This window comes from Balaenoptera physalus (genome assembly GCF_965194825.1).
Source record: "Balaenoptera physalus genome assembly, chromosome: 20".
In the NCBI taxonomy this organism is placed as follows: domain Eukaryota; kingdom Metazoa; phylum Chordata; class Mammalia; order Artiodactyla; family Balaenopteridae; genus Balaenoptera; species Balaenoptera physalus.
In genome coordinates, this window is record NC_138901.1 from 63,722,719 (window position 1) to 63,747,553 (window position 24,835).

The 24,835-nt window shown below is 56.4% G+C and overlaps 1 protein-coding gene and 1 long non-coding RNA gene across 13 annotated transcripts; one reads left to right on the top strand and one right to left on the bottom strand.

Annotated features, from left to right (window-relative positions):
- Positions 1 to 14,925: 14,925 nt before the first annotated feature.
- On the bottom strand, positions 14,926 to 23,265 carry RNF112 (ring finger protein 112). Of its 8 annotated transcripts, XM_082441110.1 has the most exons (15): positions 21,406 to 21,485; positions 20,088 to 20,305; positions 19,898 to 19,938; positions 19,114 to 19,399; positions 18,786 to 18,992; positions 18,546 to 18,674; positions 18,285 to 18,389; positions 17,809 to 17,859; positions 17,486 to 17,542; positions 17,333 to 17,407; positions 17,109 to 17,226; positions 16,767 to 16,933; positions 16,638 to 16,691; positions 16,443 to 16,517; positions 14,926 to 16,310 (listed from the first exon to the last, which is right to left on the bottom strand). In XM_082441110.1, exons 2-15 carry the CDS (start codon positions 20,139 to 20,141, stop codon positions 15,840 to 15,842), a joined length of 1,890 nt encoding a protein of 629 aa, XP_082297236.1. In that variant the 5' UTR covers positions 20,142 to 20,305; positions 21,406 to 21,485; the 3' UTR covers positions 14,926 to 15,839. The 8 variants fall into 8 exon arrangements, with proteins under 8 accessions (XP_082297236.1, XP_082297232.1, XP_082297233.1 ...); XM_082441106.1 differs by lacking the exon at positions 21,406 to 21,485 and adding exons at positions 22,611 to 22,769; positions 23,132 to 23,265 and having other exon boundaries at positions 16,443 to 16,691; positions 17,333 to 17,542; XM_082441107.1 differs by having other exon boundaries at positions 16,443 to 16,691; positions 18,786 to 18,989.
- On the top strand, positions 17,809 to 23,298 carry LOC309650143. Of its 5 annotated transcripts, XR_014257435.1 has the most exons (4): positions 20,467 to 21,287; positions 21,632 to 21,760; positions 22,426 to 22,631; positions 23,125 to 23,298. It is a non-coding gene; the product is annotated as an uncharacterized lncRNA (long non-coding RNA). The 5 variants fall into 5 exon arrangements; XR_014257432.1 differs by lacking the exons at positions 20,467 to 21,287; positions 21,632 to 21,760 and adding an exon at positions 17,809 to 17,924; XR_014257433.1 differs by lacking the exons at positions 20,467 to 21,287; positions 21,632 to 21,760 and adding an exon at positions 19,304 to 19,388.
- The last annotated feature ends 1,537 nt before the right edge of the window (positions 23,299 to 24,835 follow it).

Genomic DNA, 24,835 nt, shown 5'->3' on the forward strand with positions numbered 1-24,835 from the left:
GCTATGTATATCTTATCACAATAACTAATAAATTAATTTTTTTAACTGAAATAAAATTGTAAATGGTGTGGGGTGAATTAAAACTGGCAGTCCATCACTGGGTCATGGGTGAAGGTTATGGGGTTCTCCACTCTCTTCTGCCAAGGGGAGAATGGGCTAGAGAGAGGGTTCAGTCCCAAGAATAAGGTGGGGTCTGACCACCTGTTCCTTTACAAACAATTGTGCCCTTGTGGAATTAGGAAATCACCTGTAGCTCCCAGAAGGGGCTGATCCTATAGACATTAAAGCTCATGGTAATCCTTTCATCCAGGGGAGGCTGGCCGATTTCCCCAGTGAGGGAGAGCGGGGGGCTAGCCTGCGGGCCCCGTGCCACACCTGGCGGGAGAGCCTGCCCTGAGCTAACGTGGCCCACCTGGGTGGCCCGGAGAGCCGCAGTGGTGGCTGTGGACTTGGGGGCCTGCCCGGAGTGGAGCTGTGTGTGAGCCGTCCAGGGCTGTGGCCAGCACGGCCTGCCCTTCCCCACTGCCTGGACCACGTTGCCAGCTGCCCGGCTCTGCTCAGCCCACACCGGGGGAGAGGTATGTGGACCACGGGCGCCGGGCCGGCTGAGTGCGGACAGCAGCCTTCCTGGCCCGCCATGGTCCTCTTACGGGGCCTGAATTAGTTTGGTGTCCTGGGAAGACTGGCAAGTCTTGAGCTGTGGTTGGAATAATTTAGGACACGGACAGGTAAGGGCAGTAACAGTCACCATCTGTTATCTTTTGTTATTTTGGGGCCTCTTCTCATTATTGCTCAACAAGCCCCCTTTGAGATAGAACGTTCCTGTGTTTTGCATACGGGGAAACCAAGGCACAGAGAATGGCAGTGAGTGGACAGGGGAGCGTAGCAGGTAAGTGGCAGAGGGGAACCCTGGCCGCACCTGCTCCACAGGCCTGGCACTTGTGGGCGCATCCACTGCCCGCTGCCCTTCAGCCAGTGCGCCAGGGACATACGTGTAAGTGACCACGTTGGCATTTCACTGGCCGGAGGGAAGGAAGATGCAGACGGTGGGCAGCAGGGGAGGGCTGGTGGGAGGGTGCGAGGAAGAACCTGTTACAGGACTGGGCATCAGGCAGGTGGTTTGGTGCAGCATCTAAGGAAGCCTGGCTTTGCTCTGGCTGGAGTGCTCCCAGGAAGCAGGGACGGTTCTACGATTGGGTGCTTTGTGGGTGACCTCATTTATGTCTTGTCTTAGACAAAACTATGAAGCAGCCTTGTCTTGTCTCATTTCATCCTGGTCTCTGAGTAACCACAGCAACCTCTGAGGTTGATTGTCTGTGAGGGTTTTTATGTCCCGCAGAACAAAACGGCCTGGTTGTGAGCCTCAGGCAGCCTGTGATCATACAGAGATCTAGCTGTAAGTGTCAGATCAGTTCCAGATGTCAGGGGCTGCTTTTTTTCTCTCTCGATTCCTCTTTTGGCCAGACGGGTGACATCAGGCAGCAGGACATTAATTCATGATGTCCAGATTTTTACCCTTGTCAAGATTCTGCTGATTAAGATCAGAAGCATGTGTATTACACATACTCTCTGGTTGATTTAAGGTTAATCTCTTTTTTCTTTCTGTTGTAGGATGCATTGTTGAAACATCTAATGTTCCAATGGCTGTGCAGTAGCATTTAAAACTCTGGACACACATGTATCACAGCAAAGGAAAGCACTAACAAAACGAAAAGACAACCTACTGAATGGGAGAAAATATTTGCAAATGATGCGACAGACCAGGGGTTAATCTCCAAAATTTACAAACAGCTCACACAACTCAATATTGAAAAAACAAACAACCCAATTAAAAAAATGGACAGAAGGCCTAAATACACATCTCTCCAAAGAAGATACACAGGTGGCCAACAGGCACATGAAAAGATGCTCAACATCACTAATCATTAGAGAAATGCAAATCAAAACTACAATGAGGTGTCCCCTCACACCGGTCAGAATGGCCATCATTAAAAAGTCTACAAATAACGAATGCTGGAGGGGGTATGGAGAAAAGGGAACCCTCTTGCACTGTTGGTGGGAATGTAAATTGTGCAGCCACTATGGAGAACAGCATGGAGGTTCCTTAAAAAACTAAAACTAGAGCTACCATATGATCCAGCAATCCCATCCCTGAGTATACAACTGGAAGAGACAAAAACTCTAATCTGAAAAGATACATGCACCCCAATGTTCATAGCCGCACTATTTACAATAGCCAATACATGGAAACAACCCAAGTGCCCATCAACAGATGACTGGCTTAAGAAGATGTGGTATGTGTGTGTGTGTGTGTGTGTGTGTATATACACACACACACATATACACACACACACACACACACAATGGAGTACTAGTCATAAAAAAGAATGAAATATTTCCATTTGCAGCAACATGGATGGACCTAGAGATTATTATACTTAGTGAAGTCAGAGAAAGACAAAAGCTATTTGATATCACTTATATGTGGAATCTAAAAAATAATACAAATGAATCTATATACAAAACAGAAACTGACTCACAGACATAGAAAACAAACTTATGATTACCAAAGGTGGGGGGAGGGATAAATTAGGATTATGAGAATAACAAACTACTATACATAAAATCAAGAAGCAACAGGGATTTACTATATAGCACAGGGAACTCTATTTAATATCTTGTAATAACCTATAATTGAAAATAATCTGAAAAAAAATATATATAACTGAATCACTTTGCTATAAACCTGAAACTAACACAATATTGTAAATCAACTATATTCCAGTTGAAAAAAAAATCTCTGGACAGGACATGTAAACCAACAGTAAAATAGGCAATTAACACAAACAAAATGACTTTTAATGCTTCCTATAGGTCTCAAAGCCAATAGGGCCCAGAATTTAGTTGGGTTTGCTTTAGACAGTCAGGTCCATTTCCTTCCAGGTTTGTCGCACACTGTTCTGTCTGCCCTGTTGTACTTATGTAGGCATCACAAGCAGTATTTGCTACAGCAGGCTAAGGGCAAATCAAAGGCTATCCCATCGTCCGTGACTGCTTTAGCGAATGCATTTAGATTAGTCTGTTGGTTCTTCAGAATACATGTGGCATCATTTATGACCTTCGTGAAGGTTAGAGAAAAGTCTGAACCACTTTTTCTAGTTGTTTTATTCCCTTCGTGGGAATTGTATTCTGTGGAGTGTGCATGAAAGGGGAATCAATTATCCTTTCTGGAAGTTTTTCTTAAATGACTTGTATAAATTTTGTTTTAGAAGCTTCCAGATATTCTTTTTAGGACATATGATTGACTGGAGGGGTGGTTGTTTTAAGTGTCTGGATACCTCTAACAATTACTCAGAATACACAGGATAAGTTAGAATATCCACATGAGATATAACATCCCAGCAGAGCCTGGATTATATCGGGAGTATAAACAGCATTTATTATAATAGGAGTGAGTCCATTGGACTTGTGTGTTTTTAGATTTATGGTTTTCAGGCTTCACTGATACCAATATGGTATTTCAAATTGATCTTTGGCTTAGTGCCTCTGAGATTTTTCACCCAGCAATCTGATCTGGAACTTGTAGACTGAACAATTATTGGCACTCAGGGTGAGAAGAATTCCAGCATGGAAAAACCTTGTAATATATGAGGCTGAATACTGTCTTCCCTGAAAGACTGTTGCATTTTTTCTGGAACACAGTTAAGCTTCTAGGGATCAGTTTGATCCTTTTAAGCTATTTGTTCGCAGAAAACTCCACACTCTTTAAAGGAATTAAACAACATCTTGGACCCAAAGACATAAAAGTTACAGTGTCAAGCATCCAACTAAAAATCAATAGGCATGACTAAAAAAGGAAGGGAATTCGGAAATGTGCTACAACATGGATGAACCTTGAAAACATTATGCCCCATGGAATAAGCCAGTTACAAAAGGACAAATACTGGGCTTCCCTGGTGGCGCAGTGGTTAAGAATCCACCTGCCAATGCAGGGGACATGGGTTCGAGCCCTGGTCCGGGAAGATCCCACATGCCACGGAGCAACTAAGCCTGTGCGCCACAGCTACTGAGCCTGTGCTCTAGAGCCCGCGAGCCGCAACTACTGAGCCCACATGCTGCAACTGCTGGGCCTGTGTGCCTAGAGCCCGTGCTCCGCAACAAGAGAAGCCACCGGAACGAGAAGCCCGCGCACCGCAACAAAGAGTAGCCCCTGCTCGCCGCAACTAGAGAAAGCCTGCGCACAGCAACGAAGACTCAACACAGCCAAAAAATAAATAAATAAAATTTAAAAATAAAAAATAAAAATTGTCCCAGTTGCGGCCCACAGGCTCTAGAGCGCAGGCTCAGTAGCTGTGGCACACGGGCTTAGTTGCTCCGCAGCATGTGGGATCTTCCCGGACCAGGGCTCGAACCCGTGTCCCCTGCATTAGCAGGCGGACTCTTAAACACTGTGCCACCAGGGAAGTCCCAAGGGACAATTTTTAAAAGGATCCTCATGCTGTCACACTCCCACACTTCCATAGTCAGCAGGGGAGGTAAATTTGAGAGCGAGGTTTGGCCACCATGGAGATTTGCACCAGGCCTTAGTGAGGCAAGTGAATTCGCTATTCTGCTCACCCCTGTTGCCCATCCCTAACTCTGCAATATTTATTTATTTATTTATTCATTCATTCATTCATTCATGCACGCATGTGTACACACATGCATGCTGGGTCTTAGTTGCGGCACGTGGGATCGAGTTCCCCAACAAGGGATTGAACCCGGGCCCCCTGCATTGGGAGCACAGAATCTTAACGGCTCGACCACCAGGGAAGTTCCTCTGCAACTTTTCTGACTTGATTCTGTCGTCTGCAAACTTTTTCTTTGCTGCAGTGGACGTGTGTTTTTCTTTTTTCTTTTTTTCCTGTCCCTCTGAGTCCAAATTTTCATTTGCTTTTACCTGAGAAGGAGTCCAGTGTTTATAGCAAAACACTGGACTCGGGAGTTTTTCAGGACTCCTACTATTTTGTCTCACCTGTCACAACAAATCTTAGGGAAATCTGTCCTGCCGGAGGGATCTAAAACTATTCAAGTGCAGATGATTTGCTGGCAGCCTCAGAAGCTAAAGAGTAATGCAAATACTTCGGTTTGCTACGTTCCCTCCCCGGGCAGAGGGAGCAGGATTCTCCGACTGAGATCAGATGGGCAGTCAGGGCAGTCACCGTGGAAGGCCACAGAGGGTTAGCACCTAGGAGCTGGTCAGCTCTGCAGATGAAATGACCTATGACAGAAAACGCAACTTAGAGAATTTGGGGACTAGTAGGATATTTTCCACGGCGGATTCCAGCGTTTACAAGAACAGGCGAAAAGCTCTGATGGAGCAACTGACTGATAATAGTCTAGACCCTCTGATTCCATTCCTAGAATCTGAAGAAGCTTCTGAACGACTGAAGTTGGCTGGAGTCTCTCCCCAGCTGTGAGGATTCCTAATTTTTTTTTTAATTAATTAATTTATTTATTTATTTTTGGCTGTGTTGGGTCTTCGTTTCTGTGCAAGGGCTTTCTCTAGGTGTGGCAAGCGGGGGCCTCTCACTATCGCGGCCTCTCTCGTTGCGGAGCACAGGCTCCAGACGCACAGGCTCAGTAGTTGTGGCTCACGGGCCTAGCCGCTCCACGGCATGCGGGATCCTCCCAGACCAGGGCTCGAACCCGTGTCCCCTGCACCGGCAGGCAGATTCTCAACCACTGCGCCACCAGGGAAGCCCCAGGATTCCCAGTTTTGAAAAAACATTCTGCGTGATCTTCCATGAAGACAAAGGCAGCACTACTAGCAGAATTTAAGTCCGAAATCGTCATCAGACTCCAGGCCCACAGCCTGCTTCCCGGTGCTTCTGGGTTTATCCTCAGAGCTGTGGTGGCAGTAGACACATGAAAGGGCTCAAGCCCTCTTTGGGTCACTGGACTTATCTGCATGTCCCACGTGCCCCGACAGCCCGCTTTCAAGCGCATGACACCCAGCACCGCAGGCGTGCCGTCCGCTAGCTGTGGACGAGCATTATTATCCAGCCCCGATGCTCTCTAACCAGACCCTGGTCGGCAGCCAGGCAGGTGACACAATGGCAACCGGGGAAGATGATAGGCCTCGTCTGACTCACCTGACTCACTTGAACCTTCCAAGTTCAGATTTGATCACGTCCCCAGCCGGGTCAGTTGTCGGGATGAAAAAGGCTGAGTTAAGACTTCTGTGAGGTGGTGTGTGGCCAGCAGCTCTCAGAAGCTTAGGTTTTGCCTGGAATTAAATCAGCACAAGCCGAGTTAACTACTAGCGGTCACTGGGGCCACCATTCTCAGTTCAAGACCTAAAGCAGGGGGCTTCCCTGGTGGCGCAGTGGGTAAGACTCTGCGCTCCCAATGCAGGGGGCCCGGGTTCGATCCCTGGTCAGGGAACTAGATCCCACATGCATGCCGCAACTAAGAGTTCGCATGCCACAGCTAAGGAGCCCTGGAGCCGCAACTAAGGAGCCCATGTGCCGCAACTAAGGAGCCGGCGAGCCACAACTAAGGAGCCCGCCTGCCGCAACTAAGACCCAGTGCAACCAAATAAATAATAAAAATAAATATGAAAAAAAAGACTTAAAGCAAATCTACAGACAGTAAATATCTGTAAACATCTGCTTAGGGCCTGTTTTGCAACAGGGAAAATTTGGGAAAACGGGGCATTCCCGACCGTGGTGGGAACTAAAATATGTCACAGGAAATTAAGCGCTGAGTTGTTCGGGGCTTCACGGCTCGTGTATCAGCAGATGTGGCAGCATCCACGTGAGGCTGACGACGGTTTCTAGGGGAAGCTGTTTGGCTGACCCAGTTGCAGAAGCCCCTGCTGAATCGTGGACGTTCCCCCTTGTAATTCAAGAGGTAACTGCTGTTCGTTTTCAAAAATACGCTTCATGAAAGGAAACGGACGAATGCGTTGAGAAAGGGGCCAAGATAAAAGTGACCAAACTCTGGTTATCAGCCAACAAAACAACTGCTGTGCCACACCTCCCATCTGCCTGGTGAGATGTGTCATCGCAGGGTCATGTGAGTCCGCCGTCCGAGAGGAACTTGACGGGCCCCACGCTCTTACCAAACAGATGCCAGTGTCCGCCACGTACCAGAGACGTGCTGCTTGTCAGGCTGCTGCCAGGAAAGCACAGGACGTTTCCTGGACCCGCTTCGTCAGGCTGTGGATTCCGTAGAATCAAGGCCTGTGGCAGGTGAGAGGTTTCGTCACGTGGTTTGCAGGATGTCCAGCTGGCCTGACGTCCACCGTCGTTCGTGAATCGTGCTGCGTACGCCCTGTCCCCCTGGCCCTCCAAGGTGGAGCAGATGAGACCAGCTCTGGAAGCTTCGTCCTGCCATCTCCCGGGTGGGACCGGCCTGGAGCGTCCTTCCCAGCAGCACCACTGCCCCCTCTGAACTTACAAACTGGAGTTTGGCGGGCCTGTGACCTTGGATCTGAGATCATATCCCGTGGGCACGGGCTCTTGTGCCAGCTCCTCTCATAACCAGGTCCAACGCCAAAAAGGGTTGCTCTCCCTGAAAACCCTGAGACCTCAGGTCGCAGGACCTGGAGGGACCGGCCAGAGGAAGTTTCACATGCACTCGGGCGCTGTCAACCCTGGGAGGGACCTTTTCATGTGCCCTGACCTGGCTCTCCAGCTGGATCCGTGCTTCCGAGGTGAAGGAGGTTCCCACAAGGACCGGACTCAAGTTTCCTTGAATGACCGACATTGTTCTGAACTCAACAGAGGAGAGCTTTTCCAGGGCAGTTATCACGGCAGGGAGCCCCACCGTCCTGTTCACAGCAGCAATGCCTCAGCTGCTCCAAGACTCTCAATTCACCGGCCACAAACGTGTTGTCACACTGCCGTTTCTCTCTGTCCCAGTGATGGTCTCCTCGGTTTTCCCAAATAGACACGGTCCGGGCGCAGAAGTCCAGCAATCCAATTATCCGCAAAGCGAAGTGGGGACCCTCTTTGTGAGTAATTTGTGATAATACTAAAGTGAAAGTAACTGACATGCGTCTTGCTACTCTTGAAGAAAAACACTCTCATGGCCCTTGGTAAAGAACCACAAGGCCGCCTGTCCTCCAGGGGACATCGAGGTAGGGGTGGGAGACTTGCAGTGGAGGTGAGATTGGGCTCAACTCCAAACACAGCAAGGAAAAGTGGGAGCAGGGGGGAGGCGGTCAGTGGACAGAAACTTATTAAGAGGAAACAGCAGGGAACGGGGGGGGGGATCCTGGCTGAACCAAGCTCACTGGATTCTTGCTGAAGGCTGGCCGGGGTGATGGGACATCGCCTGGGGGTTGCGGGGAGGAACACGATCAGATATCCGGGGTGGTCAGATACCAAGAGAGGGGATTCCTGCTAAACTGACTTATGCTAAAAGTGGACAATGCAGAGAGAAACACGGAAGCCGAAAAGTCAGGGCCTGGTTGAGAAGAGTTCAGAGGCTCCTGGGTTTGGTCAAGGAGCGGATCCTTGTGAACACTCAAACCCCAGATGTGATGCCCAGTGTCTGAGGCTGAGCCTTTATAAGCGGAATCGTGTCCCCCCGGGCCTGCCCGCTATGGCATCTGTTTATTAAGGGGTCTGTTTGGGGCCATCCAAGGACAAAAAGAGACCTGTGAGAGCCAATCCTTGGAGGAATAGGACAGGCAAGTTCTAGCTGATGCTTTTTTTTTTTTTTTTTTTTTGGCCGCACCATGCGGCTTGCAGGATATTAATTCCCTGACCAGGGATTGAACCTGCACCCTCGGCAGTGAGAGCACCAGGTCCTAACTGCTGGACTGCCAGGGAAGTCCCTAGCTGATGCTTTTTTGATGTTAATACTTTGACTAGTGAACTTAGTGCTTGGAGGCAATTACGAAAACATATAAACACAATTGCAATGGAAATAGGGGAAATGTGGAATTGGACTGTTGGGAATAATTTAAGGCTGGAACAAAAACACCCCACAAGGTCTCAGAGGCCTCTCAGCAATAAGGTAGCTGAGCTTTAGTACCACGCAGCTCCGAGACACCATCGCTAGCTCAGCTGACACACCCGCTGCAATCATACAACTATTGATCTGCACGGATGTGGAAAATGGCCTCTAGGGGGGGTTGTCCTTGACACTTAGAGCCTCCAGAGCCATGGAAGCTGAATCTGAACCTCCCAAGGGCACCTCACAAGGTGCTTTTTTTTAATATATAATTTTTAAAAATTAATTAATTTTTAGCTACGTTGGATCTTTGTTGCTGCGCGTGGGCTTTATTTGCGGTGAGCGGGGGCCACTCTTCGGTGCAGCGCGCAGGCTTCTCATTTCGGTGGCTTCTCTTGTTGCAGAAAACGGGCTCTAGGCACACGGGCTTCAGTAGTTGTGGCGTGTGGGCTCAGTAGTTGTGGCTCGCGGGCTCTAGAGCACAGCCTCAGTAGTTGCGGCGCACGGGCTTAGTTGCTCTGCAGTATGTGGGATCTTCCTGGACCAGGGCTCGAACCCATGTTCCCTGCATTGGCAGGCGGATTCTTAACCACTGCGCCACCAGGGAAGCCCTCACAAGGTGCTTTGATACTAGATAACAGCCATGGGTGCCTTTGCCTTTTGTGTCTGGGAAATATTATTTAGGATGGTAGAACAATTACTGAAGGGCCTAAGTTATCACGTAAGTGTGAGGCTACTTGTGTGATTGGAGGGAACTCAGGACAAATGCGTTGGGTCTTACAAGAAAAACTCTTAGAACGTTTGATTATTGGGCCCTGGAGATATTCTATCCCTCAGGTTAAGGCTGGGTGAGTCTTTGTGAGCAACAAAATGATACTCCAATAGTTCATCATATGAAAGTGCAAGCAACAAAGTGAACACAGTTTGTAAAATTAATGTATGGCAGGAGGGGAATTTTTGCACGTTGCTTGTCAGTGAGGTTTGGGACACACTGCCCCAAAATTTGATGCCTTGGCATGCTAATTTTTTGTTTGTTTGTTTTGGCTGTGCCGTGTGGCTTATGGGATCTTAGTTCCCCAACCAAGGATCGAACCTGCGCCCCCTGAAGTGGCAGCTCGGAGTCCTAACCACTGGACTGCCAGGGAAGTCCCTGAATATTTTAAGCTGAAGGAATTTGAGAAATGGGAGGTTTAGGAAGAACTTTGACTTTCCCCTGAAACCAGTCATAAAACTGTCATGTGAGAGGTGACCCCCTTCCATACCCGGAGGAAAGAAGCATCTCTATCTCCAAGGATGGAGGGAGGAGGGAAGAAAACTGCACGGACAGGCCTTGCCAAGTTCCCCCGTTCACTCCACGTAGCTCATACCCTTCCTGTTCTAGAACATTTCCACACGACTTCCCACTTGTTATCAAGCCCAGCATGAAAACGCGCAGGTGAAACCACCTCTTCAGGCCTTCATTTCCTTACCAAGGCTCCCATGTCACAGACAACTTACATTAAATAAATCTGTGTGCTTTTCTCTTGTTAATCTGGCTTTTGTTACATGGGCCCCAGCTGAGAATTTAGAAGAGCATGTTAAAAAAACAAAATTCAGCTGAGTAAATTTCAAAGCTCTTACTGGCTCTGTTCAATGATTCATGAATCCGGCAGCATCCCACCTAGCACACAGAGAGGAGCTCCAAGGAGCTGTGCAAAGTGAAAGACTTTTACAGTCAGAAGGAGAGGGAACAGGAAGTTATACTCCGCAAAAAAAGTGGGTTGGTTACTGCAAGGTCACTTCCCTTTAGGGGATGCAGGGGTCCACCAGGCAAGGTGACCTCACTGGTGCTGATTAGGGGATTCCTGATTCCCTGGCTTAAGAGCCTATTTCTGGGAGAGGCTGAAACTGTAATTAAGTGAAGTTTGGTGACGTGGGGCTCAGCGTCAGTGACCCCATTTTGGGGACCGTTGTCTTTGACATTGGTATGCATCTAAAGATTTCTCCCCACATCACGACTGTACTGAATTTTCTAATTCATCCCATTGTATTCTGATAATTCTTTACTATAGAATCACTGAATATTTCCAATGGCTGCAAAATACTAAGAGAAAGGTAGAAACAGCAAAGGAGATCATTAGAAATTGTAGCGTTACTGTTACCGACCCAGGTCCTTGGACTCTTTTTAATCAGTAGGTTAATTTTTTAAAGTCCTACTAAGTATCCCAAGGCTGGAGTCTCAGGCAACAGGGACTGTGTGTGTATTTCAAGGCTTAAGTGCTTGGCCTGTGCCCGGCAGAGATTCGCAGACGCGGCTGGACAGACAAAACCACGTAAAACATAGATCCTTTAAAATTCACTTTAAAATTCAACATGTACCAACGACAGAAATTTAAAGACTCAGACAAGAAACAAAGAAATGGTGTCACCACGAGGTGGCCTCCTGCCAGCTGGAGTTGGGAACAGAGAACAGAAAAGTACTGGAGGGAGGGGGGGAGCTGTGAAAAAGGTGACCTAAGAGGAAGTCTCCAAGATGAAACGCACGGGAGCGTAGGTGTGAGGACCAAGGGAGAGGGAAAGAGGAGGGACAGAAAACACTGAAAAAGAGAAAGGGAGACAGAGGTTGCCGTGTCAACCCGCCCCTGCGGGTGTCTATTCAGGCACCAGTCAATCTGCAGCCAGAAACGGCCAAGCACCCCGTCCACTGCCCCCGGGGGTGCTCGAGCCCAGAAACCAGCCGGTTGTACATCTCCCACCTGTTTGTCACCTGTCAAGGTGACTGCTGCCAGCCAGAGGGAGCAGGTCTCACAGCTGAGAGGAGGGATGCTGTAGCTGCCCAACATCCGCTCGCTCGGAAGGAGAGGACAGAAGGAGGAGAGGGCAGAGAGAAGAGAAGTAGAGAGATCAAGAGAGGGAAGGGACCAACGGGAGGGGGAAGCGATGCCTGAGTAAGGGTGCTGAGGCCCTCGGGGTGACGAAGGCAGACTTACCAAACGCGGAGAAGCTGAAGCAAGAGGTCTAGGCCGCTGCTCATCACCCGCAGGGAAGCTGCGTTTGGTGGTCCCGGAGGGGCCTACATCCTCTCCTGGGGGTGCTGTAAAAGGCCCCAAGGACTTCCCGCCAGAGTCATCACAAAGTATAATACTGACCCGGGTCCTTGGACTCTTAAATCAATAGAAATTGATAAGCGGCCAGACGAGGAACTCAGACAAGGCTTTACTGGCGCTTGTGCTGCAGCAGGAGGGAGCGAGAACAAGTAACAGGTGCTGCTCCCTAGGTGGGCGGGCTGGTCCCGTAAATGGGGTGGGGGGCGGGGCCGGAGGGGCGGCTCAGGTGGGCTGCCCACCCCCTTGCTGGTGCCGTGTGCAGGGTGCATGCGCAGTTCCCTGCTTTTGCTCCCGGCACCTCAGCACTGGCAGTTGGTTTGTGGCCTTTTTGTATCTTATTGCTCAGAATTGCCCCCAGCTGAGCATGCACACAGTTATTTTTAGTCCGGTGTAGATTCTCTGTATCTGCTGCTCAAGGAGACCTTTATCCAGGTGCAAGCTCTTCACTAGAGTCCCAGGTCCCAGCCTATCACACTACTATAAAATAGCAACAAGGGCTTCCTTGGTGGCGCAGTGGTCAGGAATCCGCCTGCCAATGCAGGGGACACGGGTTCAAGCCCTGGTCCAGGAAGACCCCACATGCCGCGGAGCAACTAAGCCTGTGCGTCACACCTACTGAGCCTGCGCTGTACAGCCCGTGAGCCACAACTACTGAAGCCCGTGCGCCTAGAGCCCCTGCTCTGCAACAAGAGAAGCCACCACAATGAGAAGCTCGTGCACCGCAACGAAGAGTAGCCCTTGCTCGACGCAACTAGAGAAAGCCCACACACAGCAACAAAGACCCAACGCAGCCAAAAACAAACAAACAAATAAATAAATAAATTCATAAAATAAAATAGCAACAAAAGGGAAAATTGTGAGGGTAAATAAAAATAAGATTGAATTTTCCCTTGTTATTTAAAGGAAAGAGATCTTTTCTTCCCCCTCCTTTGTCTTAGGACTTTTCCTAGAGAAAACTATTTGTAAATTCTCCCTCTGTCAGGGGCTACTGTAACAAAATCCACAGATGGGGCAGCTTGTAAACAACAACATTTATTTCTCATGGTTCAGGAGGTTGGAAGTCCAAGATTATGGGGACAGCAGACGCGCTGTAGTGGCTGGTGAGGGCCCACTTTCTGGTGCATAGCTGGCTGGGTCCTCACACGTGGAAGAGGGTAGTGGGCTCTGTGGGGTCTCTAATCTCTAACAAGGGCACTAATCCCATACACAAGGGCTGCACCCTCAAGACCTAATTACCTCCCAAAGGTCCCACCCCCTAGTCCCATCACATTGGGCACTAGGATTTCGACATATGAACTGGGGCATGGGGTGGGGGGGGAAGGGGGCAGGGGTGATACACTTCAGCCCATGGCGGGGAAAGGATGCAGCTTCCCTTGCGTCGTGTCACTGCCATTTTCAGTGCCACGGAGGCCTCAGAAGCAGGAACCACAGGCTAAGTCACCAGATCTCTAACCCGGACCTTGGAGTCTGTGACCTTCGCCAGAGAGGAGAGTCACCAGCCGGGCTGCAAGGCCTCGGCACAGTCACCTGGGCTCTCGTGAACTACAGAACCAGTGTCGGAAGCATCAGGTTTGGGACCCAGAGGCCTGTTCTCGGGATCTGGGAGGCTGTGGGGTGACGGCTCACCCGAGCAAGGAATTGGGCATCAGAGACCGTGTGTTCAAGTCCCAGCTCACCCCTGCCTAGTTTTTTTCAGTGGAGACACATCATTTCTCTGAGCTTCTGTTAAAAACGGGTACTCGATGTACTGCACGGGGTGGTTTCCAGGCTTTAGGGAGGTGCTGTTTGGGAAGGTGATTTGAGAGCTGTGAGGCACAAGACAAATACTACTTAACATGGCTCCTCTGGCCTCTGCAGAGCACTCGCCCGCCGGGCCAGTCTCCCCTTCTGTCCAGAGCAGGGGAAGCAGCGCACCGCAGCCCCTTCCAGCGCTGGCAGCGGGGGGGGGGGGGGGTGGCGGTGCGGGCTCTAGCTCGACAGCACCCTCCCTCCCTGGCTCCTCTGAGGCTCCGCCACATTCCTGAGCCTGCCAGCCCCAAAGTCTGGGAGCTTCTATAGCTCATGTGTCCGCCAGATGGCAAGGGAACAACCCAGAGAGACGATTCCAAACACACAAAGTCTGGGCCCTGTCCCCACCTCTAACCTCAACCCCAGAAGTTCAACAGTCACCCTCAGCCCTCCGTCTCCACCCCACCCATCCCCAGCCTGGCTTTGGGATTTCTCTGCATCGTTATTTTGTCCCCAGCTTGTGGGCTGCAGCTTCTACTGCTGACCCGTGTGTCCCAGACCACGTCCTTCTGCCTCTGTCTCCCGACACGGCTTCCCAGAGCTGGACCTGGAGGGGAGCGTCTCAATTTCAGCACAACTGACCCTGCGGGGGACACCATCTGGGGGATCGGGAGTTCGAGGCTCCCCTTCTGCCATCAGCCAGCTGGGCAGCATCAGCTGAGACTTCCCCTCTCTGGGTTTGCGTCTGTAATGCTGAGATGGCGACCTGGGGTCGGGGCAGAGCCGCAGGTGCTTGCCCGGCTGCGAGCCCGTGGGAGTGGTCTGGGCCCCTCCTGCTTCCGGCTCCCCAGCCACCCCCCATCAACCTCCAGCCTCTCCTTCTGCTGGGACAGATGCCAGGTGGCAACCTCTCACGGGGTCAGCTGAGGCAGGAGAGACCAGGGGAGCAGGACCCCAGGTCCTAGTGGACAAGCCTGCGCAGATGGCCGTGCCCTCAGCCTCGGGCCTGAGCCCTCCTGCGCTCGGATCCCACATCTCTGGAATTTCGGTCCCTCGTCCTGTCCACAGGTCCCCGTCACGGAGCGCCTTGGCTCACCGCCCGTCCCCAAAGCCCTGGGTAGGCTGATTCAGGAGATGTTTCAATAATTTACTGGGAAGCGGACACTCACGCACACACATTTTATTTTTCGTATGATGCACCCATTAATCCTTTGTAGTTTAATAGCCTAGAAGCCTTCCTTGTGGGGCTTTCCTGTCCTCCTGGGGGCTGCATCCAGGTCTCCTGCTAACATGGATGGAGGTGTCTCCCCTAGGCTGAGGGGGACGAGAATGTTCCATGGATGTGTCCCCCCAGGACTTTCATAGAATCTGCTATGAGGGCTGTCGATGTAGCTCAGAATGCAACTACAGGTGTTTTTCTTTGGCTTTTGACCCGTTTTTGGGATGGCATTCCACAAAGAACGTGGGCACTGACCAGGCTGGACAAAGGGCACAACCACGAGGGACACGTAAGGGAACCCCATTCACGGTGCACATGTGGGCTCCCCGGGGCTGCGGGAGAAGGGGGTGGCCCCTGTCCTGCTGGGGTAGCTTTGGAAAGTCTCCACTCGGGGGGTTAGGCCACCGTGCACCACCCGGACTCTTTGGCTTTGCCCGGTGGCCCCTCCTGTTCCTTCCCCAGACTCTTATCAGGGCTCCCAATCTTGAACACCTAGGTCACCCGTCCTGGGGCTGCTCCCGACTCTGAAGGGGGGACTTCCAGGATGGCGCCCGCTCAGCCTCCCTACCATCCCGGGAAATAAGCCAGGGCGGGGAGGGTGGGCCCCAATCTTGGCAGGAGACCCTGGGGCCCAGTTTATCTGGGAAGAGAGGCAGGTTAGCAGTCGTCTGCAACAGAAACGCCCCAGACTGTTCAGGCTCACACTCTGCCGCCGGCCCTGAGGCCTCCTCGATTCTCGGTCACCACCCGGATGGGGCGTTCAACCAGGGTGGTGTGGCACACAGGGGCCCTTGGAACAGCGGCCCCCATCCCTCCCCTCCCCCCGGCAGCTCTCCTTCCCTGGAGCATCTGGCGGGCGGTCACTCCTCCTGCAGCAGGGGCTCCCGGTCTCCCTCCTGCACTCCCTCGCCCTCCTCCTTCTCCATGCAGCCCACCGTGGCCGCCAACCCGGCACCCACGCCTCCCCCGACCACGGCCGCCCCCGTGGCCCCCACCGCAGCTCCTGCGGCCACCATCCCCGCTTCTGCGGCCAGCGCCGCGGCGGCCATGCCGGCGCCCACCACGCCCCCCGCCAGGCCCATGAGCCCCGCGCCCACGGCGCCGCCCACGGCGGCCAGGTGGCCGCAGAAGCGCACGGTGTAGGAGTCCATGAAGGCCTTGGCCTCGGCCTGCAGCTCGGCCTCCAGGGCCTCTAAGGTCTGCTCCCTCCCCGTGCACTGCAAGGCCGCCCCGTGCCGAGCCAGGAGCGCGTCCTTCTGGGCCGACAGGAGGTTCCGCATGGTGTCTGGCAGCACCCGGAGCGCAGAGAATATGCGCTTGGTGGCCACGTCCTGTGATGGGCGAGAAAGAAGGGGCCCTGACCTGGAGCCCAGGTGCCTCCCACCGGACGCTGGCCCCCCCCACCGCCCAAAGACCGGCCGCGCTTCTGCAGGGCACCCGGCCTCCCGGGGCCCGAGGCTCACCTGCTGCCGCAAGTACTCCTCAAACTCCTTCTTGGCAGCTTCCACCGTCCGAAGGTCGCGCAGCTGGGCAGCCATCTGTCCACAGCAGAACCCGGCTGCCTCCCTCCTTTCCCCCGCCGGGCGCCGCCGCATCCCCCGCTCCATCTCGGGGCGCCCAGCTCGCCTCCCACCCGCGTCCTCCCCGTAGCCCCATACCTCATCCGGAGAGGCGCACCCAGGCCCCGTCCTGCCCATCCAGCCCGAGAGGTTCTGCGGAGACAGCGTCGGGGGGTCAGGGGGCGCGGGGGCCAGCGGGTCTCCTGGGGCTCCGGGGAGCTTTCACACCTTGATTTCCTGAGCCAGCTGCTGCCCCGTGAGCAGGCGTCTGTCCCACCGGGCCGCGGGGCGCCCCTCGCTCCAGTAGCCCTGGCAGCGGCTCTTGGCGTGCAGGGGGGCCGCGCTCAGCACGTCGGCCACGTAGGCGCGGAGGTGGCCAGCATCGTCACCTGTGTCTGAGGAAGAGAGTCCTCATGCAGAGGTGCCTGGGAAGCAGGACCGGCTTCAGGAGGAGAAAGGGGTGTCGGGAGAGGAGGAGGAGAAGGAGGAGGGGGAGGAGGACGGGGAGGAGGAGGGGGGAGGGGGGAGGAGGAGGGCAGGCTGGGGAGGCTTTGCTCCTGGGACACTCACCTCCCGGGCTTCCGTGGCCTTTGCTCGCCCACCGCCCCCTGGGAGCTGGCAGGAGGCAGCAGCGGGCTCGCCTTCCTTGGAGCAGCCCCTGAACCTTGGGGTATTTGCCAGACGACTTCTAGAGAGGAGTGGGGATGCGCTCTGAGTGGGCTCGCTGACAGGACCCCTCCCCGGCTAACTGACCTTCTGCCCCGTCTACACCCCCGCCCCATCCCCTCCCTCACCTTGATGATGTCGCCTACATGCCCCTGCCCCGCCTTGCTGGGGTGGGATGAGTCACGAACTAAGAGGTCCAGGTGCTGGAAGAGAAGAGGTGCTGATAGCAGCAGCCGGGGTGTCGGAGTCTGGAGTGACGAGTCCAGAAACGGGCATCTCACCTGGATTGGCACCATCCCATAATGCCTGCCCATCACCTCGGCCACGTGGACAAACATCTGGGGACGGGGCACAGGGGTCATGGCTGGGCCACTCCAAGGGCTGTGCCTCCCCTCCCCCTGGGCCACTGGAGGACACCCTCCCGGCTCCTGGCCCCAGGACCCTCCTACCTCTCCCCGACCAGGCATGTCCTGGTTTACCCTCTGCCCCCAGCCCCCCAGTCCTGCTCCAGGTCACAAAATCCTGGGCCAGAGCTGAAAGGCACCGCTGGCCTCACGGTCAGGACAGGGACAGGGTGCAGCCCCAACAGCAGCTGTCTCCTCACCTCCAGATATTCCAGGTCTGTATCCTTCAGCTCCTGGAAGGCCGTGAGGATCTGGAACCAAGGAGAACAAGGTGGAAGAGGGTCTGTGAAGGCAAAGAGACACTGGCAAGACCCCGGTGAGGAAGGAGCCCCAGGCAGACCGTGGGGCTCAGGATGTGCAAGCGACCAGCCTGGGGGTCCGCCGGCAGCCTGCAGGGCAGGGCTGGCCTGGCCGCGAGGGGTGGAGGGCAGGCAGGGGAACGGTCCACAGACCTTCAGCTGCCCCAGGGATCTCCGACCCACCTTTAGGACCTTCACGCTGACTGTGGGCACCCCCTTGCAGGGGCACCCCCAGAACCTGCGGGGACCCCAGACACAGGAGCCTCTGGGATAAAGGGGACAGTCCCCGGGGCTTGGAGGGCCAGACCGGGCTGGGATGGCCCTGGTGTGGGTGGCGAGAGCGGAGCAGGGCAGGCAGAGGGGCTGGGGGGCCTCACCTGGTAGGAGCTCAGCATGGAGGTGAGGGCGCAAAGCCGGGTCCTCGTTTCCCTGCTCAGTTCAGGGCTCATGGCGTCCCCCGTGTCCACCAGGAACACGGCCACCTGTGTGGAGGCAGGGGTGCACACTGAGGGGTCGGCCTGCCGCGCCCCCCAGGTGTCTCTGCCCGCCCCATCTTCTCGTCCCGGCCCCCAGAGCTTTCCTGCCCAATTCCCTTCTCCGTGAGCCGGTCTGGACTCCTCTGCCCCTTCCCCCCTCACCTTCCTCCCCTCCTTCCCCAGCAGGAAGGGGTGGCTCCACATCCAGAGGCCCCTGGTGAGGCTGTTGGCTCCCCACCGGAAGCCCTGCCCGGAGCCCCCTCCCCTCGGCCAGCCGCCCTCGCCGGGCTCCTGTGGGGCAGAGAAGCAGAGCATCCGTTGGCCCATCTGGCCCCCTCCCCTCCCCAAGCCAGGCTGGGTCCCTGCCCCAGCCCCCAGCCCCCGTCCCAGCCCCGCCCTCACCAGGCCGGGCAGGCCCTGAAGCAGGTGGTTTAGGAGGAAGGTCTTCCCTGAGTACCGCTCTCCCAGGACAGCAAGGAGGCAGACGGGGGTGTCCCTGGCCAGCGGGTGCTTCAGGCAGCGGTTGATGGCCCCCATCCTCAGGATGAGGCCCCCGGAGGCGTTGACGCGCACCAGCAGCAGCGGCTCGGCCCTCACCGCGCAGGTCTCCTGGGCCCGGAGACAGGGCTCCCTGAGCACCCAGGCTGGGGCGCGTCCACCCGAGCCCCGCCTCCCTCCCGGACACCCCGATGTGAGGTCAAAGCCCCCGGTGGGGACGAGGCCTGCGCACCTGCAGCGCGGTGGGCAGCGGCCTCCGCGGCAGGAGCCGCATCCTCTCCCCCAGGCCCCGGAGGCCCTTCTTCTGCTTGCAGGTCTTGCGGCACTCGGGGCAGCAGGGCGGCCCGCAGCCGGGGACACGGTGGGTGCTGAAGCACCGCGGGCAGAAGTCGTGGCCACAGTCCAGAGAGATGGGCTCGCGCGGCCTCTCCAGGCAGATGGAGCAGGCGGGCGGCTCCCGGGGCGCCACAGGCCGGGACCCCAGCCCCAGCTCCAACTTGGGGAACGGTGCGTGGGACCTGGGGGCGGTGTGCGGGGCGCGGGGACCCCAGAGCAGCAGTCAGAGGGAGCCTGAGACGGGGAAGCCTGGATGGAGCCGTCGTGGGCAAGTTCCCGCCCGGGTCTGCCCCGTTTCTAACGGTCCAGGAGGGAAGGATGGGGTGAACAGACAAGATGGTGCACCCTGCCCGGAGCCTGGCACAGACGCCCACGGAAATCCTCCCCCATGGCCTCCTGCTGCGAGGGGAGGGGTCCCTCCAGGGGCCACTGACCTCTCCAGACCCCAAGGGGATCCCTTCTACTACCTCCCTTGGGCAGCGGGGACCATAAGGAGAGGCCTCCCGTGGGGCGGCAGGTGGCTCTTGGAAGATTCCAGCTCTGAGCTGGCATCTGCCTCGCTGCAGCACCCACCTGATTTTCCCGTCCCTCCCTCCACAGCCTGGCAGCCCCAACCTCGCGCTGCCTCCCCTGGGGCAGGCCTCCAGGCCCCAGTCCCGCCGCCAGGCCCTGCCACTTACCAACTGTTCCTGCTGTTGCCCATGAAGCTCTGTTTTCTCTCCTTGGGGAGAAATTGGGGAGAAAAAAAATCCCAAAAATGTTATTTAGAAGGGAATCCAGACTTCTATCTTCATCCTGGATTCCAGGCGCCCCCACCCTCCCTCTGCAGACCCAGTCCCCACCCCCCAGGTCTCAGGACCAAAGACTCGCCTGTTTGCCAAGCCGGTGACAAAAGGAAATGACTGACAAGGCAGACCTCGGCATGGGAGGCTGGCGTGGGGAGAGGGTCCGGGAGAGGGTCCGGGAGCAGGGAGGACACCCAGGAGACCTTTGGCGGCGCTGAGGATGGCTTTCCTCCCGGAAGGGCTGGCGGAGCTGTGGCCAGTGGAGGCTGGGGGGGTCTCCCCAGAGGACACAAGTCGGCAGGGCTGGAAAATGGATGTGACAGTCGGGAGAGAGGAGGCTGCCTCTGGACTCACCCCAGGGGGAGGAGACAGGACTGCGGGAACCAGGGCTCCGGAGGGAGGGACGGAGCCGGGCCCAGAATCCCTGGCAGAGGCTGGGATGCAGGCAAGCCGGGGTGGTGAGTCGCCATGGAGACGGAAGGGAAAGATAAGGACAGGGAGGGGGAGGGTGGATGGGGAGGAAGCCACATGGGTGCGCGGTAGACACGGGACTAGGCTGGCACTGCCCCTGCTGGCCCAGCGGGGTTCTTCTGGGGCCACCGGGCAGGGGGTGCAGAAGGCAGGGCTGTGGGAACGGGGAGAGAGCATGACCTGTGCTGACCTAGAGCCACGATGGCCTCCTTCCTCCCATGGATGGTCTCTGTACTGGGCACCTGCCAAGTGCGGGGCCCGTGATGCCACCCCACTGCGTGTGGCCTGCACGTCCCTCCCTCAGGTTGTCCCAGCTGCGGCTTTCCTCAGCACCCTGGGCTGCTCTGACGTCGGCTGTGTGTCCCCTGGTGTCTTCCTCCTCCAGTGACTTTCACCCTCCTTCAAGCTTGTGACAGTTACCCCTGGCCCTTCTAACTGCCTCTCACCCGGGCTCCTCCCATCCACCCCCCAGTTCGCTGCCAGCCCAGACCCCTGGGCACAGCTGACCCCTTGCTGCTCAAACACCTGCCATGGCTCCCTACTCCCATCGGATCGAAAGCCGAAGTTCCTGGTCTGCATCCGAGGGCCTGAACCTTCCTCGGCAGCCCTCCCTCCCCCACCTCCACACCTTCGCTCAGTGGGGCCCCCATCCCTCCTGAGACCCTCGCAGGCCCAGCTCAGGGGCCACCCCTCCCGCCTGGACGTGATCTTGCCCTCAGGTGGCCTGTGGCTTGTGGACCTGACCCGTGACGGGCTCTGGAGCTGGGCTGAGCCGGCTCAACTCCCAGCTGACCCCTGCGAGCCGGGGCCCCAGGTGCTGCCTCTCACTTCTCTGAGCTCTGAGGGGTCACGATTACATATGGAAAACCACTTGCCGGGGGCTAAGAGTTATTCTTAAACCAGGACGCAGCGGGGTGGGGTGGGACTCCTACCCTGGAGGCGGTCAGGCGAGACCACCCTCAGCAGGCGGGGATGTCCCTGCAGCCCAGGCTGGGCCTTGCTTGCCGGGGACCGGAGCGCCTCTTAATCAAAGCAGAGACTCGAGCCCTCGAGGGGTTGAGAGCAAAGCCTCACTGGGCGGGGTTCAGGGCCGTGTCCACTGCTCTCCTTCGAGGCCAAGTGGGTTTCCTCGGTCACGCGGCCCCACATCCCTGGCAGACAGATGCGGGGAGAGAGCCTGGGCGCCTGACTCACGTGCACTCCGACCCCTGCCCTGTCCCAGCGTGAGACCCGGGAAGGGACCGTCCTCTGGGAGCCTCCGTTTTCTCATCGCCAGGCAGAGATGTGGTAAAGCAGACAGCCACCCAGCCTTCCCCCAGCAACACTCCCTGGGCACCCGGCCCTCAGGGCATGTGTCCCACTGTGGGACAGGCCCCTGGTGGCCTGGCTCCAGCCCCTGACCTCCTGACCTCTGTTCCAGCTTCTGGGCTGAGAGGAGGGGGCTGGGGTGGAGCCAAAAATCCAGTCTCCAGACGGGGCCCCTGTTTGGGGTGACTCTGGGTCCCCGGATGCAGGCAGGAGCTGCTTCACCGACCCCGGTGCACACGCACACACACATATACATGCACACACACATACACATGCACACACACCGTCACACGTGCCCTTCACGTCAATTCACACACACGCACACGGTCGGCACGCTCCCCCTCACCTGCGCTGCGCACACGTGCCTTCACTGCCCTCCCTCGCCTGTGGACCCCAAACAATCATGCACACACGTGAACACGCCACACTTAGACTCACAACTGCACGCGAACCTCCGCACACATGCATATGCGCACTCATGAATGCTTACGCAAACACATTCGCGTGTGCACCAAGGCCTTCACGCTCAGGCACACTTACACTCGAGCTCACAGGGACACACACACCCTCTTACCCACAGGCACACAACCTCACCCTCAACCTCACAACCTATGAGGAGGTACCGTTTCACTCTCATTTTACAGATGACGAAACTGAGGCCAGAGAGGCTAAGTCTCTTTCCAAGGTCACACGGCTGTGAGTGACGGTGCTGGAATTCCGACCCAGGCCATCAGTCCCCCCCACCCAGCCACCCAGCCACCCCTGTACCCATCCGTCTTCTCATCCCTCAGCCTCCAGCGCGTCTGCCCATCCAGTCACCCGTCCTTACGCTTCTCCGTCCAGAGGACAGGTATTTACTGAGCACGTCACACCCGGCAGGACGCTGGCCCTGAGTACAGGCTGGTGAACACCTGGGGTGCCTCCAGTCGAGCAGGGGAGGAAGAAGGGTCTCTAGACGACTCCTGAGTGATACGCTCTCTGCCGAGGGCTGTGGAAAGAGGCGGCTGTGAGCACAGAGCCAAGGCAGGGCACTCGGATCTGGACACGTGGGGAGGCTGGGCCTGACGGATGAACAGGAGTGGCAGGCAAAGGTGTGGCGGGTGGGAGGACAACGTTTCTGGCAGGGGGACCGGAGAGGTGGAGGAGGAGAGGCCGGGGGGGCGGGGCACGCGGGCCCCCCGCCTGCGGTCTCAACCCCCAGTCCCTGCCCCGCAGCGCTCTCTCACTGGGCCCAGGAGGCCACCGCCCTGTCGAGCCACAGGCCTCAGGGTGCTGTCAGGTGTGCTGAGCCCCAGACTTAGCTGCCTTCATGCCCAGGACCCTCCACCCCTGCTCTCACCCAGGCCTCACCAAGGCGCGCCTGTGCCAGGCCGCCTCGTGTGAACATCAGAGACCCGGTCGGGCCACGTCGGGGGAAGGAGGAGCAGGTCCCGGAGCAGTGGGATGACAGAGCTGGAGGGAGGTGCCCTGTTTGGCTGCCATCTTCTAGCTTCGAATAAAGACCAAGTTGAAGCCAAGCATGGTGTGGAATTCCTGCTTTTGTGGAGAGAAAACAAGGTTTCTACTTCCTGGATGGTCCCTCCCAGGGCCACCAGTCCCCTCCCATCAAGGTGGCCCCCGCCCTGCCCTGAGACAGCCGCTGGGATTGAAAGGCCCCCTCCACGCCCCACCTCCCACCGCTGGCCATGGTTACACGTGGTGTGTAGTTTCCACCTCTGTGTTCAGAGCCGGTGGGGGGCAGTCAGCAGAGGGGCGCCCAGGCCAGCCCTGAACCCTAGGCTGGGCAGGACACAGTCCAGGCACTGGCGAGGCCAGGCCCACTGTGGCTGCCCAGGACCCGGACCCTGACCCTGACCCTGGCTCCACTCCCTCTCCTGCCAGCTGCCAGGGACTTCCCATCGCAGCAGGAAAGTCCCGAGTCCCTAGCCTCCCGTTCGGAGCCCCCAGCGTCAGTTCATCCCCGGCTTCCTGAAATAATTTTCATAATAGAACAACCATCCGGCACCTGCTTAGCAACTTAGGGTCACGATGTCTTGCCAAGAGCTGCCTTCACTGATTCCCACAGCACAGAGACAGCCCTGGCATCTTCAGCTGGGAAACAGGCTTGGGCGCGGGGCGACCGTCCAACTGGGTGAGGCCCCAAGTCTGGGCCTCACCCAGACTTGGGGCCGCTGGGGCTCAGTCTTGCAGGATGGGTGGGAGTTAACCCCCTTCGTGAAAGGTGCTGGGTGAGGGTGGGTGTTCCAGGCACGGGGAGCAGCCTGTGCAGAGGCCGGGCTGGGCTCAGTGCTGGGGAGTAGGGCAGCGTCCGGGGACCGAGGTGGCGGTCAGCAGAGCACAGACATCGGAGGGACATGGGGCAGATTTCAGGCTTTCCTTGCATGACAATGGAAACCGTAAATGATTCGAAGCAGGAGGTGTGTGAGCGGATTTGTGTTCCGGAACCATCGCTTTGCCCACACAGACAGACTGCAGGAGACGTGGCTGCTCGGGGCGGCACTTAACTGGGCCTGCAACCCGTCCCCGAGGGACAGCCGTCCAGAGCATCGCTGAGTTTTGCTGTCACAGACAGCAGTCAGAGTCACACGGCCTCCTCACACAGAAGCTTCCACGGCCTGGGGCGGCCCAATGACATGTGCTGAAGGTCAGGAAAGGAGTAGAGAAGCCAAAATTCCAACACGGGGGACAGGAAGGCGGGCTGCAGGGGCAGGACACACAAGACGGGGGCACTCATAGATGTGGTGACAGCAGGAGACAGCGGTGAAGCTGGAAGCCCCCTCAGCGCCTTTCTGAGGTTCGCACCAGTGGGTGGGCGGTCCTTGGTGGCTGGCGGCCAACCAGCCCTCACGCACCATCTCCCCCCAAACCCGAGCCCAGACCTGGCTCCCGGCCCCGCCCCCCGTGCCACCCCGTTCAGACTCCCAGCCGCCCACCAGGTCTGGAGCATCCAGGGACTGGGCCAGGACGCTGAGGGACAAGGCCACCTGGCCCCTGAGGAGCAGACGCCCCACCAGACTCCGCCCAGCTGGAGCCGGCCCCCCAGACCCCGCCACG

Coding starts and splice junctions, on each gene's coding strand:
- RNF112 (XM_082441106.1), bottom strand. CDS start 20,141: ATGCCGAGGTCTGCCTTGTCAGTCATTTCCTTTTGTCACCGGCTTGGC. Junction 19,400..19,897: donor GGCAACAGCAGGAACAGTTG/GTAAGTGGCAGG, acceptor CACCGCCCCCAG/GTCCCACGCACCGTTCCCCA. Junction 18,675..18,785: donor TTCAGGGCCTGCCCGGCCTG/GTGAGGGCGGGG, acceptor TCTGCCCCACAG/GAGCCCGGCGAGGGCGGCTG.